A 17,207-nucleotide genomic window follows, 5' to 3' on the forward strand; every position below is an offset into this window, starting at 1 on the left:
TTTTCTCATACATGATGAATAAAATTTTGTTTAGCATTATCTTAGTTTTATCTTTGAACTAAGTTATAGAAATATTAGTAGGGAGGGAAGAAGCAGGGGGAAGGGAGAAGGAGGGAGAAAACTTACTGAGATCTTACTATATATTAGGCACTATTCTAAGTCATTTACATATATTAACAGATTAAATACAATAATCTCATGAGGCAGGTAATATTATTCCTGTTTATTTCACATGAGGAAACTAAGTTAAGCAACTTGTCCAGGGTCACAATGCTGATAAATGATAGATCAGGACTCCAAGCCAGGCAGTCTAACTCTATAATAGGCACCCAGCACACAACTCCAACATAAACTACCTTATCTCCACCTCACCAATATGTAAGTAAATAAATTTCTTGTCTCATCCTGTCAGATTCTGATTTTTAAACAATTTTGGAGGGATATTAAGTTGCCTTTTCCCCTGCTTTTTCAAGTTTTCTGAATCGTATAAAAATTAAACTGAAATGAAACTTCATCTAGTTGAGATCTCATTCCTCTAGTGCTCACACATTATAAGACTGTCAGATACAAGTGGGTATGCTTACTGGCAGATTTGGAAAATTATGTATGTTTTTGATCCTTGGTATGCTGGATACCGTATGATTTTTTTTAATTATTTGTTTTATTTTTTTAAAATAAAAAGTCAAATGACTATGAAACTCACGTGCACAGAATAACAAAAGAACAAGGGAATAATTCCTGGTGCTGGAGACAGCATTTTAGTACTCGATCATCATTGTTCTCATCACTCAATCCATCTGCAAATTTAGTAAAGGCAACAGTCAGTAAGTACACTAGAAATGTGGGTGCCACAGAAATAATCTAGGCTGTGTTTACAAAACAAAAATATCTAAGAGATTTAAGGTAGTTAAGGTATGATACTATGATGGTGGACACACGTCATTATACATTTGTCCAAATCCACAGAGTGTACAACACCAAGAGTGAACCTAACGTAAACTATGTACTCAGAGTGATAATGATGTCAATGGAGGTTCATCAACTATAACAAACGTACCACTCCAGTGAAGGATACTGATAATGGGGAAGCTATGCTTGTGTGGGGGCAGGAAGTATGTGGGAAATCTTGATGTCTTTTGTGCAATTTTCCCGTGAAACTAAAACTACTCTCAAAAACTCTATTAAAAAATATATCTCAGCTGGGCACAGTGGCTCACGCCTATAATCCCAGCACTTTGGGAGGCCAAGGTGTGCAGATCACTTGAGGTCAGGAGTTTGAGACCGGCCTGGCCAACATGGTAAAACCCCGTCTCTACTAAAAATACAAAAATTAGCCAGGCGTTGTGAGAGGTGCCTGTAATCCCAGCTACTGGGAATCTGAGGCAGGAGAACCAGTTGAACCCGGGAGGCAGAGGTTGCAGTGAGCTGAGATCCCGCCACTGCATTCCAGGCTGGGCAACAGAGTGAGACTCCATCTCAAAAAAAAAAAGTATATATGTATTTATATATACATATATATGAAATATATGTATTTCATATATATTTATATATGTATAAAAGAAAGAAAACTTTTTACATAAAAAGACAAGAAAATAATTTTTTTAAAACTCTGAATCTAGAATTTACATAGCATACAGTTGTGGATTTAATGTGGTTAGTTCGCTATTAAAATGGTCTAGGATATGGCTATTAGTAAACTCAAAGGAAAGAAATGTGATCAGAAGGCTAAAATGTCAGACTAGAAACCAAAAACCATGAATTCTAATATCAATTCAGTCACTTACAGATTATAAGTAACTTAACATTTTCTCAGCTTAAGAAGTCTGTGAACTAATAAGCAACTGTTCTACCAGCAACTAAACTAGTTTCCTGTGTGTGCTCTTCCTTAATCTCTAAAGCAATGCAATTAGAGATATACAAGAGAAAGAAATATGGGCCCTAGGAAGGTAACACAAGAAGTAATTCCTAACAAATGTTAATCAGTTGCTGACAGGGTACCCTCTGGCATTCTCTAAGCCTCAAAACATGTAGCAAAAATTCAGTTTTTATAAAAATAATGCAGGCCAGGTGGGTGGCGCCTGTGATCCCAACATTTTGAGAGGCTGAGGCAGCGGGACTGCTTAAAGTCAGGATTCCAAGATCAGCCTGGGCAACATGGCGAGACTCTGCCTCTACAAAAAAACAAGAAAATTATCCAGGCTCGGTGGCACACTCCTGTAGTCATATAGTCTCAGCTACTCAGGAGGCCGAGGAGGGAGGACCACTTGAGCTCAGGAGTTCAAGCCTATAGTGAGCTATGATCGTGCCACTGCACTCCAGCCTGGTTGACAGGGTGAGACCTTGTCTCTAAAAAAATTAAGAATAAAATAATAATAATAATGCAATGTGTCGAAATTGGACCAAAGATAGTGTTTCCCACAAGTCCATAAACTACCTACCTGAGAACTCCCTAGACTTATTAATAACACAGAATGCAGGACCATACCCCAAATATATTTCTGGGTAAGAATCTTTGAAGCCTGGACCCAGATCATAATTTAAGGTCTTGGCCTGTCTCTTATACATTAAAATTTAAGACATACCAGCCAATTCATCTCAACCTTATTCCCAGTTTATAATCATTTTTCTCTCAACTTCTGGCCTATATTACTTAGTCCTCTAATCCTTCAAATTAGAAAACTCATTCGTTCATGCAATAAATACTTATATACGGCTTAATTTGTGCCACGCTAAGCAGATGGATATGTAAAGACAAACTCTTTAGGAGTTCATATTGGTGAAATCTAGACAGAGCTCAACTATGTCAGGACATGAGTGTGAGGAAGATGTGATTAAATTTCTTGATCAGATGACCAGTGAGCCAGACAGACATATATCACAGTAGTCAACTTTCCTTAAATTCAGAGGGTAAATGCCATGAATAATGCAAAATGTGTAACTCAAAATCATTAGTTAACTTTAAACAATTCAATTCAGCAGATAAAAGGAGGCTTAAAAGTAACAGTGCACTGCTGTAACAGTATCAAACTCAAGATTATCAGTAATACCACTTTTTCTAAGATATATGGAGCAGAAAAATCAACTGTAAGACTATTCATGAAATCTTTAGTTATTCAATAAATACTTTTGAGCACCTGTATATGTACTGTTCAAAAGTGAACAAAATAAAGACTCCGGAAACAGACCAGTCTGGATATGCATCCTTGTTTTCCCACTTACTAGGTATGTATCCTTGGGTGAAGTTTTTAATCATGAGGAGTAAATGAAAATGTATATAAAGTATTTAGCCCAGTGTATGGCAATAGTGAATGCTTAAAAGTACCATGTATTTATTACTTAAGATTCAGCTTGGCAAGGTGCAGTGGCTCACACCTGTAATCCCAGCACTCTGGGAAGCCGAGGCAGGCAGATCACCTGAGGTCAGGAGATCGAGACCAGCCTGACCAACATGGTGAAACCCCATCTCTACTAAAAATATCTTAAAAAATTAGCCGGGCATGGTGGCACATGCCTGTAATCCCAGCTACTCAGGAGGCTGAGGCAGGAGAATTGGACACTTGAGGCCGGGAGGCGGAGATTGCAGTGAGCTGAGATCACGCCATTGCACTCCAGCCTGGGCAACAAGAGCAAAACTCCGTCTCAAAAAAATTAAAAAAAATTTTAAAAGATTCAGCTTAAATGGCACCTTAACATCAATGACCTCACTCACATACAGAATAAATAAATTCTATATAAATCATAGTTATTAAGATGTTTAATATCTAATAGAATTTAACCTCCTCAACAGTAGGGTTTATCTTTCTCATTCACTGTTACGGGGCCAACACTTGGAACAGTGTCTGGTACAAATACTTGGCAAACAAATGAATCAATAAAAATACAATGAAAAATATAAAAATACAGAACAAATGTCTGATTGGGGGAGTGGCAGATAACTATTTATTGCCTTTAATTATTTTTACCTTATTATAAAAAATAAATAATTTTATTAGCCAGGCACCGTGGCTCACGCCTGTAAGCCGAGGGAGGCTCAGGCAGGCGGATCACCTGAGGTCAGGAGTTCGAGACCAGCCTGGCCAACATGACAAAACCCCATCTCTACTAAAAATACAAAAATCAGCTGGGTATGGTGGCTCACACCTGTAATCCCAGCTACTCTAGGAGGCTGAGGCATGAGAAGCTCTTGAAGGTGGAGCTAGGAGGTGGAGGTTGCAGTGAGCTAAGATTACACCATTGCACTCCAGCCTGGGTGACAAAGGAAGACTCTTTAAAAAAAAAAAAAAAGCCGGGCGCGGTGGCTCACGCCTGTAATCTTAGCACTTTGGGAGGCCAAGGCGGGTGGATCACCTAAGGTCAGGAGTTAGAGACCAGCCTGGCCAACATGGTGAAACCCTATCTCTACTAAAAATACAAAAATCAGCCAGGCATGGTGGGGCACACCTGTAATCCCAGCTACTTGGGAGGCTGAGGAAGGAGAATCACTTGAACCCGGGAGGTGGAGGTTTGCAGTGAGCTGAGATCATGCCACTGCACTCCAGCCTGCGTGACAGGAGCGAGACTCCATCTTAAAAAAAAAAAAAGGTAATTAAAAATCTGGAAAATACAGAAAATATAAAGAAAATTAAAATAACTGATAAACCCATCAGGTAAATATCACCTCTATTCATCATTAATCAGTATATACATATAATTAAATAAATTTAGAATTATACTTCACATATTTTTTAATCTTATGTTTGTTTTTATTTACAATTATATGTCATTAATGTTTTTCCAAATATAGTGTCCCCTCCTGTGGCTATAGCAATGTATGTAACTTCTCCAAATGTTATACAGGTTGATTCTAATTTTTTTGTTACATAAATAATGCTATAATGAACATTATTTATATAAATCACTGCCTGCATCTCTCGCTTTTTTTGGATACATTTCTAGAAAGACAATTATTATCCTTAGGCTTATTCAAGCACATTGCTAAATACTGCTCTTCTACAAAGTTACCAATTCATAGTCTCAAAGCCATGCAGTGCTGTGAATCTTCCTAGTGGGCTGGGAGAGAGTAACTTTCTAAACTTAGAAGTGATAAAAATAAATCAGATATTAAAAAAAAGATAGATGAGTCTTATCAATCTGCATAAGCTTTTCATATAATGAGGACACAAGAGAATTACTGCCTATTCTGAACCATAAGCTATTAGTTTAATATATTAACTCAACCAATCTTCACAACCATTTTATGACGTGGAATTTATTTCCTCTCATTTCATTTATTCAGTTTCTTCACCTTTAACTTTCCCCAGGTTATGCTATAAACCCAGGTTGATCATATTTCAAATCCTATGTTCCTCTCACTATAATAGATCAATACTATATCAAATAAATATAATTGTGCAAATAGTTAAGGACAAGGCTAAAATTATAGTCAACTAAAGCTACTTGACATGGATCATCTTCACTCAAAATTCATAAGCATTATATCTGGAATATACTAAGAAGTAATAAATATTTGTTTAGATAATGAATGAATGGTAGAGACCCTTTTTCTTCAAAATTTTAAGACTAAACAAAAATTTTAGACTAAAGTAATTCATCTTAAGATGAATCTAATCATGGCTTTTAAAGCCTTCTCATAGTTAATACCATAATTGGATTCCTCTTAAGATGAATTCTTTCAAATCTTACGGTGAATATGGGTGCAGTGGACAGTACAAATCCGTGGTATTTAAAATAATGCAAGCTTACATATATAAATAATTCTGAGCTGGGAAGAAACAAATTCTGAAAGAATGAAATAAATCTTCTAAATATATGTATAAACTCCACAGAAATAAGTGTTCCTTTATATATGGATATTTTTCCAGCAAATTATATAAAACATAAAGAACATCCTTAGCTTCTAAGACTAAAGCAATTTTTTAAATGACTTAATAGAAACTAAGATTGAAAAAAATTAAATGAGGGGAAAATCTATAGACTACTATATTGTAAAAACACCTCATTCATTATTACCGATTCTGACAAACCACAGGAAAGCAACATCGTCTCCACAGTACATTAACTGCATACGGTGATATTAACAGACTAGAAACCTAGATCACTTACAGACTTCATCACTCAGCAATGGTATTTTTAAAAAAGGAGTCCAAGGTTCTGGGATATAGATAATTATGCATACACAACTATACAGTCACTATCTGTGAAATATAGACATAATGTAAAAACGTCTAGGAGAAGCAGAAAAATAAAAGTCAAAGACTCCTAAACTAAGCCACAAACCATCACAATGCCCCTTCCATTTCACATTCCAATGAGTTTAAATGTTTTAAAAGTTTTGCACCATTTCCCTCCAATAATGAGTCTGCACCCAAACAAGTATTAATCAGGAGGCACTCTGAGAGAACAATACTTACAATGTTTTTGGGATGCAAGTTGTATTGACTGACCCCATAGCTTTCTATCTTGATTTTTGAGACTGTCACTGATGAAATGAACTGCAGGTATAGCTTTATGCTGGGCACGTTTTAGTAGTTTTCCTTCCTTCATACGATCTAGCTCTTGCATAACAACCCAGGGAATTATTAACACAAGTTTGTCAAAACCTAAAAAATAAAAAGATTTCTTAGAATTTAACAAACATTTATTGAGCTACTAAATGGAATTGCTGTCCAAGAGGTGAAAGTTTTAAAGCACACAGTCCCTACCTTTAAGAAATTCACAATAAATTGAGAGACAATATATTATAAAATGGAAATTAAAAAGAAAATAACGTGTCAAAAGAATGTAAAAAAATAATTACTCTTGGAGATCAAAAAAAGAGTGAGTTAAGATTGCTAGTTTAACCTGTAAAGGCTTTTATAAACTTATAACACTGAATATGCTTAATATATAGCATATCTAAATGGAGACATGTTCATGGCAAAAAAAAGCCACACCACTGTTAATATAAAATATCAACTCAAGGAAGAAAATCAGAATCTTTAAATATGTTCTGTAAATACCTGGTACTTCTGTTGTCTTCAAAATTCTAACAAATTTGAGATGATTCATCAGAATATTTGTGTCAATAACAATTAGAAGCTTTCTGTCTGAAGTATTATTTGCTAAAGAAAAAGAGCAAATATTTTATGACACTTGATAACAGACTTATATAATGACTAAAATTTTGATATTACAGAAGCATTGAAAATTCAATTAAATTTAAAACGCCTCTTTGTCTTGTTAACTGTATCAGAGATTTACACAGTTGGCTAGACTCTCAAGCTGATATCTATCCGGCCCGTATCCTTGTTGCCAAGTAAATTTCTCCCCAATCAATTAAGGGTCCTCTGGATAGGAATTGCAACCCCTGTTTGGAGTGGGAGTGGGGTGGAGAATCGTCTAAGTCAAAGTGGGCAGAGAAGGTAAGGGTTGGCAAAGCAGAAATACACGGGAAACCTGGGGCCAAGACTGTGAAAAACCAGCCATGGAGAATGTTTTTGAGAGCATTCTTAAGAGAAGTCCTTTAGACAATAAAAACAAAATTGCTTTTACTTCGATTCTTAAGAGAAAGAATACTAATCAATGTTTAATCACCCACCAGTAGAATACTATAAATTGCTTGTAGGTGGATTTTAAATTATGAAATGACTTGCCTGGGGAGTAATTATGTTTCTAACTTCTGTCATGGATCACTGGTAGTTGTGCACTTAGTAATTATAAGCTAATTTTAACATATCCTGAATGAATATAATTGAAAGATGAATATGTGTAAAAGAAAATACATGCTGGGCGTGGTGGCTCACGCCTGTAATCCCAGCACTTTGAGAGGCCAAGGCGGGCCAATCACCTGAGGTCAGGAGTTCGAGATCAGCCTGGCCAACACAGTGGAACTCCATCTCTACTAAAAATTAGCCGGGCATGGTGGCGCACGCCTGTAGTCCCAGCTACTCGGGAGGCTAAGGCAGGAGAATTGCTTGAACCTGGGAGGCACAGGTTGCAGTGAGTGGAGATAGCTCCAATTCCAGCCTGGATGACAGAGGGAGACTCCTCAAAAACACAAAAACAAAAGAAAAACCCACAAACAAACAAAAAAAGAAAATACATAATAATTCTAGCATTGTTATTGCATAGGACCATTTTGAGGATCAGATAATACATAGGAAAACACTTGAAAGATGAAAACTGCAATGTGAATGTAAGGTAGCATTACTTTTTTTTTTTTTTTTTTTTTGAGATGGATTTTTGCTCTTGTTCCCGAGACTGGAATGCAGTGGCTCAATCTTGGCTCACTGCAACCTCTGCTTCCCAGGTTCAAGCCATTCTCCTGCCTCAGCCTCCTGAGTAGCTGGGAATACAGGCATGGGCCACCATGCCCAGCTAATTTTTCGTATTTTTAGTAGAGATGGGGTTTCACTATGTTGGCCAGACTGGTCTCGAACTCCTGACCTCAGGTTATCCACCCTCCTTGGCCTCCCAAAGTGCTGGGATTACAGGCGTGAGCCACCGTGCCCGGTCAGCATTGCCATTTTTAAAAATGGAATTTGAAACAGTACACTGATAGATTTTGGATAATCTCTATCATTACCTTCTCCCAGTAGCAAAAAAAATGATCAAAATTTCACAACATGAATAAGAAATCAATAAATATAATACCTTCAAGCAATCTGCATTCTTTCTTCTTTTTTTTTTTTTTTGAGAGAGAGAGGGTCTTGTTCTGTCACCAAGGCTGGAATGCGGTGGCACAATCTTGGTACACTGCAGCCTCAACCTCCGAGGCTCAAGCAATCCTCCCACCTCAGCCTCCTGAGTAGCTGCGACTACAGGCACATGCCATCACACCTAGCTAACTTTATTTTCTGTAGACAGGAGATCTCACTATGTTGCCCAGGCTGGTCTTGAACTCCTGGGTTCAGGCAATCCTCCCATCTCAGCCTTCCAAAATGCTGGAATTACAGGCATGAGCCACTGCACCAGCTATTCTGCATTATTTCTGATCAGTGCTTTACATCACTGAAATTGTTAAAGTTATAACAGCAAGAATAAAAGACAACTCATAATTCTAATTACTACCTCTTGACAGAAAAAGAGAAAATATATCTAACTATCCAATAATATGAAATATGTAAAACCAATAAGACAAATATTGGATCTAATTCCTGTACCTAAAAAATAAACTATTACTTTATCATTCATTTCAAGTGAACACATTTTAACTTTTTTCATCTAAATATTATAAAAATTGAATATTGGTACATTAATTTTTAGGAAAGCATACGAGAGCATACACATCAACATATAGGGTATACCAGAGGAGGAATGTACATCATCTTCTAAGTCAATTTCCATACTCATTAACTCTCCAGGTAAATCCACACTTTTTCCCACACGTGCAGCATGAAGCTCTTCTACTATCTGCATCTAAAGTGTAAAAGACCCCAGTGAAATATTTTGAGTTACTTTGCAGATTGACAAGAGAGGAAAGCAATTAATTCTTAATTAATTCACTTGAGATGGTTTATGGAAAGAAAAAATTTTATAAAACTCTGAAGGAGCATAGTAAAAGAATAAAGATTTATAAACACACACGTGGTTTTCAAAATAGTTTTCTTCTTACCTCCATAACCCATGCAAGCAAATTATTTAACAACTTTGGGTCTCAGTTTGTTAATTCACAAAGTAGGAATCTTTAATATCTATTTCCTTTAGGATTTTTGTGAGGAATAAATGAAATAAGCTAGGTGAAGCTCCTTGCACAGAGCCAAATACCTAGACATTAAAGTAAGTTCATTCTCATTCCAATTCTCACTTCATTTTAGGAGTCAAATTTTTTTTATCTTGACAGTAAGCATTCTTCTTGAGATTTCTAAGATTGTTATGAACCATCATAAACTGAAATCTAGATCTTAAAACCATTCTCACTTCACAGAAATACTCTGATGTATTGTGACACAAATGAAAATACAGTCTAGCTTTAGATCAGAGGTGAGACATCTTTCTTCTATCAAGGAGCACCTCAAAACAGAAAAATACAATTGACTGTCACAAATAAAAATCAATTAATATAGTCTGAAAGTTTTTTGTTTTGCTTTGAGACAGAGTCTTGCTCTGTCAGCCAGGCTGAAGTACAGTGGCATGATCTTGGTTCACTGCAACCTCCATCTCCCGGGCTCCAGTAAGTCTCCTGCCTCAGCCTCCTGAGTAGCTGGGATTACATGCATGTACCACCATGCCCAGCTAATTTCTGTATTTTTAGTAGAGAAAGGGTTTCACCATGTTGGCCAGGCTGGTCTCGAACTCCTGACCTCGGGTAATCCACCCGCCTTGGCCTCCCAAAGTGCTGGGATTACAGGCTTGAGCCACGGTTCTTTGCCTGAAAGTCTTTAAAAAGACAATTACAAAGTGTTCCACGAATCTCATCTTAACTTAGGACAAGTCAACATAAAATTCTATGAAGATCAGTCAGGGGACTCTGGTTGGGAAATGAAGCAACAGGTAAAAAGATAAACACTCGTGTACTCTCATTTTCATGGAATAATGTTTTCATCTTATTGATGATTTTTAAAATGAAGTAAAAACATGTTAATGTCCTACTGCATTTTGGCAACCCTAGGCATAAACAGGGAAAGTGTCATAATATTAAATCAAAATTCAGATTACTTGTGGGCCACTGGTTTCATGCTCTTTGTTCACAACAGATAACCTTACTAGAAACAAAAGTAAAAAGTACTAAAGTATACTTTTCTGAATAGTTTTGGATGACTTCATAAAACCCTACATATTGATTTAAATAGAGACATCATTGTTATTTTCATATTATCAGGGTTTCTACAGTCATTATTTTTTATTAAAAGTAGGAACTGTTTGACTTAATTTCATTAAAAATATCAAAGTAAACAAGAATATCAATAACCTCTTGATCTGCATCCTGGATACTTTCAGATGACACGGAAGAACATGGTGCTTCAAAACTCTGAAATGAAAGTAATTTCATTAGCTAAGAATAAAGCATAACCTAAATAGGGTTCTTCAACCTTGTCACTATTAACCTTCAGGGTCAGATAATTCACTTTAGGGGTTGCCCTGTATATTGCAGGATGGTTAGCAGCATCACTGACCTCTATCCTCCAGAATGTCAGTAGTACTACCCACCTACCCCTACTCCCAAACTTTTTTTTTTTTTTTTAAAGACAGGGTCTCACTCTGTCACCCAAACTGGAGTGCAATGGCACAACTGTGGTTCACCACAGCCTCAACCTCCTGGACTCAAGCGATCCTCCAGCCTCAGCCACCTGAGTAGCTGGGACCACAGGCACATCAACACACCCAGCTAATTTTTGTATATTTTGTAAAGATGGGGTTTTGTCATGTTGCCCAGGCTGGTCTCGAAATCCCGAGTTCAAGTGATCCACCCGCCTCAGCTTCCCGAAGTACTGGGATTACAGGCGTGAGCCGTAGTGCCAGCCCCACCCTCAATCTTGACAATCGAAAATGTTTCCTGGCATTGCCAAATGTCCCCTGAGGGGCAAAATTGCCTCCAGATGAGAAACTGTCCCTAGAATAGAGAAGCCCCATTCTATCAAGTCATGAAACATGGTAGAATTCTTCATATACAGATTCATAAAAATACTATATTCTAAGAATAAAATTACATGCCACCCCAAAAAAAGAGAAATAATGAATGCAAAGGTAAACAAGTTGGCCTTCAGTGGTGAAAAATTTTCATCCAGGAGCAACTAAGTCATTTCTACAAGTGACATGATAAAACAACAGAAGGAACTTGAGGATTATAATAAGGCTAAAAAAGAAAAGCTGAACAATGCACGGTTATATTATATGTAGTTAGAGCACCAGGGGCTTCTGTTTTATATTCTGTCTTCAAACAAAGTCTGAAAATCTCCCTCCAAATTCCAATTTTCCACTGGCATTTCTGCTGAGTGGATGAGACCTACCTGACCCTACATACAGGTGACAGGAAGCTCAGCAAAAGAACAAATGAATTATAACCTTCTAAGAATTCTCCAAGGTAACTCCAAACTAACATGTATTTTACGGAAAGCTATTTCTGGTATGAACTACAAACACTCTTCTTTTCTTTTTTTGAGACAGAGTCTCGCTCTGTTGCCCAGGGTGGAGTGTAGTGGTATGATCTCAGGTCACTACAACCTCTACCTCCCGGGTTCAAGCGATTCTTCTGCCTCAGCCTCCCAAGTAGCTGGGACTACAGGCCCGCCACCACACCCAGCTAATTGTTGTATTTTTAGTAGAGACAGGGCTTCACCATGTTGGCCAAGCTGGTCTCAAACTCCTGACCCCAAGTGATCTCCCCACCTCAGCCTCCCAAAGTGCTGGGATTATAGGCACGAGCCACTGCGCCCACACAAACACTCTTTAAACAAGTACATCATACGCAGAAATGCTTTACTGAGAATTCAGCTTCCGCCTGAACTTTCAGGCTAAATGCTTTACTGGGAAATCAGCTTCCACCCAACATCAAACTTCACATGATATAACAACATACACTTCACACACATAGGCTCATTATAGTTTTACTATTCCATGACCCTGAGATTCATAATCCCTTCTCCATATAACTTTAAATCTCACTGATCTTTAAAGTTCTCTTTAAGAAGTGCCAAACAAGCCAGAGATTATTATCAGAACTTGTGGCTTTTGACATTCTACATCTCTTTATTCGCTTCCTTTGGTTACTATTACCCTTTGCTCTCTCTGTTCATGGGCCACCTACAGTGACTACAATGAATTTTCCACCACCAAACAATCCAGAAAAGTTAATGCATTTAACTGTTTGCCTCCCCACCATGCCTTATCAAATACATAGGTTGGGATAAAGGCTTTCGTGAGAATGACAAAAGGGAATATCGTAACAAAGATAATAATGGTTCTATCTACCAAAGTGATTCCAAATGGAAAACACAATTATATTATTTCCCTGACTGTGGTTCAGTGGCTCTCTTCCATCTACGAGATAAAAACCAGTCTTTCCCATGATACGAAATCATCCATTGTCTAGAGACCCTGGCTTTCTCTCCAACTTCCTTTCCTATAGATTCTCTACCCATCTTGACTCTAGTCATACTGACAACCTATGTGCTCATGTACCTTCCTTCCAGGCAATTTTACAACTCTGTGCCATTACATACACTGGCCCTCTACCCTAGCTGGACAGCACATCTAGTCCTCACCCCACATGTCCTTCGAGATGAGGCTTTTACTAAACCACCACTTTAGTGAGCCCTTCTTTAACTTACCCGGAGATTTATACGAACATCACACCCAATTCGTAGGACTGTGGTATTTACTTCACTATAGTACAATCATATTTTTTTACTTACTAGTCTGCCTCCCTGGGAACTTCTTGAGGCTAATAATCATCTTACTCATTTCTAAATACCTAGTACCTAGAAAAATGCCTGATACATACTAGGTACCTTTAATAGATGTTTGATAAATGAAAGAATTCCTACTTTAGTCTTGTAAGAATTAAATGTGATGCTGTTTTTAAAAGTAGCCAATAAACTATAAATCTCTAGGACATTAATTTTCAATGAGAGGGAGGTTTGCAATTTGAGAAGGGTCTATATCAAAGAACTATAAAACCTAAGAAACAAAAGAATTATTTTTCCTTTAGAAAGCATAACTAAATCCAGAAAAAGAAAATACAATTATTTTCCTTGTAAAGTACACTCATTATTTTAGGAAAATAATTATCTACTGAGGAATTAGTGGGTAAAACATAAAAACAAACAGGGTATTAAGATGATTATCTGCTGTCAATAATATGCTGAAGATAATATACACAAGATAAGGACAATATTTACTTGCTGTTTCTGTATCTAAATGACTTTAAGCCTGATAATGCTGCTATCTGAGAACAGTTTATAAAGAGTCTAAATTCCAATAACTGGAAAGTGGTCATGGAAAAACTGCTTCTTCTGCAACTTAATATTCTTGCTATGTACCTCTTTTGGTTTGTGTAGTAATTCTACATAGAGACCAAAAGAAACTATACGACGCCCTGCAGAGATTTCTCATGCTATTCCTTAGATGTATAGCACAATGGGAAAACCAGGCAATGACACAATGATGTTCACTGAACATACTGGCAACTTCAAGTTCCCTTCTTTCATTCTACTCTAGAGAAATGGTTATAACACAAGAAGAAAAACTGGAGGTTCTTTCCTTTAAGAAAGCAGTGAAAACAAACTCAATTCAAACTCAATTCTTGCCCTCTTTGGGCCCCTTCCAGTTCACTTAAACTAAAAATACTAATTCCCAAGCTCTTCTGGCCTCCTTAGTTATAATTCCTCCATTTTTCGTAAGAAATATCTTACCATTGCAATCCACAGTCTTTTTTTTTTTTTTTTAAGATGGAGTCTTGCTCTGTCGCCCAGGCTGGAGTGCAGTGGCGCGATCTTGGCTCACTGCAAGGGCCGCCTCCCAGGTTCACGCCATTCTCCTGCCTCAATCTCCCAAGTAGCTGGGACTACAGGTGCCTGCCACCATGCCCAGCTAACTTTTTGTATTTTTAGTAGAGATGAGGTTTCACTGTGTTAGCCAGGATGGTCTCGATCTCCTGACCTCGTGATCCGCCCACCTCGGCCTCCCAAAGTGCTGGGATTACAGGTGTGAGGCACCAGGCCTGGCCACAGTCTACAGTCTTAATACCTAAAAGCAGGTAGGCTTAACCATCCCTGTTTATCAGTGGTCTCTACATTTCAGAATTTCTGAAGTTCTAAAATTCCGAGGTTCCACAGTTCTGAAAGTTCTCTTGAAGATAAGTAACTTTATTTGCCATAGAAACAAAATTATAGAGATTAGGTTCTCAAAGTAGTCCATAAATGCCAATTACATTACATAATTTTAAAGCAAAATAGATGTGCCAAGCTTTCTAGCCTAGATCCCTGCTCATGTAGCTCCCTCTGCCTAAAATATCCCTGCTTCTCCCATTCTACCTCACTTCACTTCCACTTAAGTAACTTCGACTCATTCTTTAGGTCTGTTTAAATGTTACTCCCTCCAGCCTCCAGTAAATCTTTTTTTTTTTTTTTTTTTTTTGGAGACAAGGTCTCTTTCTGTCACCTAGGTTGGAGTGCAGTTACATGATCAGCTCACCATAACCTTGAACTCCTGGGCTCAAGTGATCCTCCCACCTCAGTCACCTGAATAGCTGGGACCACAGACTCACGCCACCACACCCAGCTAATTTTTATTTTTTTGTTGAAACCCGTCTCGGTATGTTGTCCAGGCTCGTCTTGAATTCCTGGCCTCATACAATCTGCCCGCCTGGGCCTCCCAAAACACTGGGATTACAGGCGTGAGCCATTGTATCCAGTCCCCTCCAGTATACCTTTCTAAACTAATTCTTTCATGATGTACCAAAGCTATATTAATCCCCTGCTGTGTATTCTCTTATTAAGTGATAGGTATTATACTTATCCTATTTACGGAAATTGCTTGTGTCTCTCTTCACTTGAATAAGTCCCTGAAAACAAACTGTGTTATCTCTTTCAAGCTATTTTATTGTGGTGCCTGGTACACGGTGACACTGAAAAAAATAATGTTTAAAGACTATTCAGAATATTGTCCCCTGAGTGTTCTCCAGCATACAATGCTTTTTTCAAAGGACTGTCTATAACTGCTTCTCACCACATTTTTACACATTCCTTTCTATTATGAATCCTTGATACCTGCCAAAATATCTTCCTAAAAAAGTTGGAATTAAAGAGAGTAAAATAAAGAAACCAACATATATCTTCATGAATTTGAATCAGCCATCTATGATTATCATCAGTAATAGAAACAACTAAAAAGGCCATGTGCAGTGGCTCACGTCTGTAATCCCTGCACTTTGGGAGGCTGAGCAGGGGTGAACTGCTTCAGCCCAGGAGTTCAAGACCAGCCTAAGCAACATGGTGAAACCTCATCTCTGCAAAAAACACCAAAGTTAGCCCAGTGTGGTGATGTGTGCCTATAGTCCCAGCTACTAGGGAGGCTGAGGCAGGAGGATTGCTTGAACCCAGGAGGTCAAGGCTGCAGTGAGCCAGGATCGTGCCACTGCACTCCAGCTTGGGCAACGGAGTGAGACCCTGTCTCAAAAACAAAAAACAAACAACAACAACAAAAAAAAACAGAAAAAAATATAGAAATATAGAAAAAACTTAACTATATCAATAAACTCTCAGTTAAAACCTATATTCTTCATTTTTTACCACCTTACCTGGGTTAGGTTTTCCCTAGAATGTGAATCATTACTTTCTTGATGGTCATAATGATGTTTTCGTTTCCACTCATGAACAGTCCACTTATATGTGAAATCTGAAAGTAAATGTTCAGTTTTCTGCCTAGTCACATTTAATGAAACCTGGGAGCTTTCCAGGTATTCTCTTTCTTCCTGCTTAGTCTTCGAATTATTAGAATCTATGTTGAAGACATTTTCTTCTACAAGTTTCTGGAGGGTGTCACGGGATTTTATAGGGATTTTGAAACTGATCTTCTGTCTTCTAGATCCCAAGGGTTCCTTAATTATCTTGTTGGAGTTATAATCCTGAGAAAATTGATTTCTCTTCCATTTCTCTAAGACACATTTTTCAGAATTGTGTCTAAATTTACTGTTTCTTTCTTTCTTGAGTTCTTTCATCTTCTCTCTCTGAACAAGTAAATGAGACCATTTATTTTCACTTGCCTGGCCTTCGGCTTTAGGTTTCACATCACTGGCAATCTTAGGACTACTAAGGCTTTTAATTCCATGGTCAAGCTTGCTCCCAGCATTTGTCAATTTGATATCTTTAGGTTTAAAGTCTACACATTTATGTATGTCTTTTTTAGTTCCATTTGAAGAAGGACTCTGCAAAATAATTTGATTATCATTTGAATATGATGCTTCTTTGAGTTTAATAGGTCTTTGGGATGAAGAACCGATTTTTGCTCTCCTTCTGAGAGTGTCAATTTCTACACTCAATCTGTAAAACAGCACAGAAACCTAGGTTACATTATAATTATACATAATGTTGCACTCTATCATTTTAGTTAGAATAACAGAATTGGGCTGACATTAAGCTTCATAAAAAGTAGAAATAGCTACATTAAGAATGAAGTGGAAAGGATTACTCACTTAATGGTGTTAGAATAATTAGTTTGCTATTTGGAAAAAAAAATTACAACTTTAAATATTAACAAACAACATAAATTCCAAATGGACTAAATGCTTA

The 17,207-nt window shown here is 37.5% G+C and overlaps 1 protein-coding gene across 21 annotated transcripts in view; it reads right to left on the reverse strand.

Annotated features, from left to right (window-relative positions):
* The window catches only part of SWT1 (SWT1 RNA endoribonuclease homolog), a 135,524-nt gene that overhangs the window by 101,214 nt on the left and 17,103 nt on the right, over positions 1–17,207 (reverse strand). For 12 of the 21 annotated variants that reach the window (XM_063710066.1, XM_031013055.3, XM_031013056.3 and 9 more), the window contains 6 exons: positions 16,217–16,958; positions 10,889–10,948; positions 9,285–9,396; positions 6,999–7,100; positions 6,411–6,599; positions 704–797 (listed from right to left, as the gene is read on the reverse strand). In XM_063710066.1, the coding sequence (XP_063566136.1) occupies positions 704–797; positions 6,411–6,599; positions 6,999–7,100; positions 9,285–9,396; positions 10,889–10,948; positions 16,217–16,958 (1,299 nt within the window). Of the gene's footprint in view, positions 1–703; positions 798–6,410; positions 6,600–6,998; positions 7,101–9,263; positions 9,397–10,888; positions 10,949–16,216; positions 16,959–17,207 lie in introns of all 21 variants that reach the window. The other 9 variants (XM_063710059.1, XM_031013047.3, XM_031013050.3 and 6 more) reach the window with 1 other exon arrangement.

Source organism: Gorilla gorilla, chromosome 1 (assembly GCF_029281585.2).
Source record: "Gorilla gorilla gorilla isolate KB3781 chromosome 1, NHGRI_mGorGor1-v2.1_pri, whole genome shotgun sequence".
Lineage (NCBI taxonomy): Eukaryota > Metazoa > Chordata > Mammalia > Primates > Hominidae > Gorilla > Gorilla gorilla.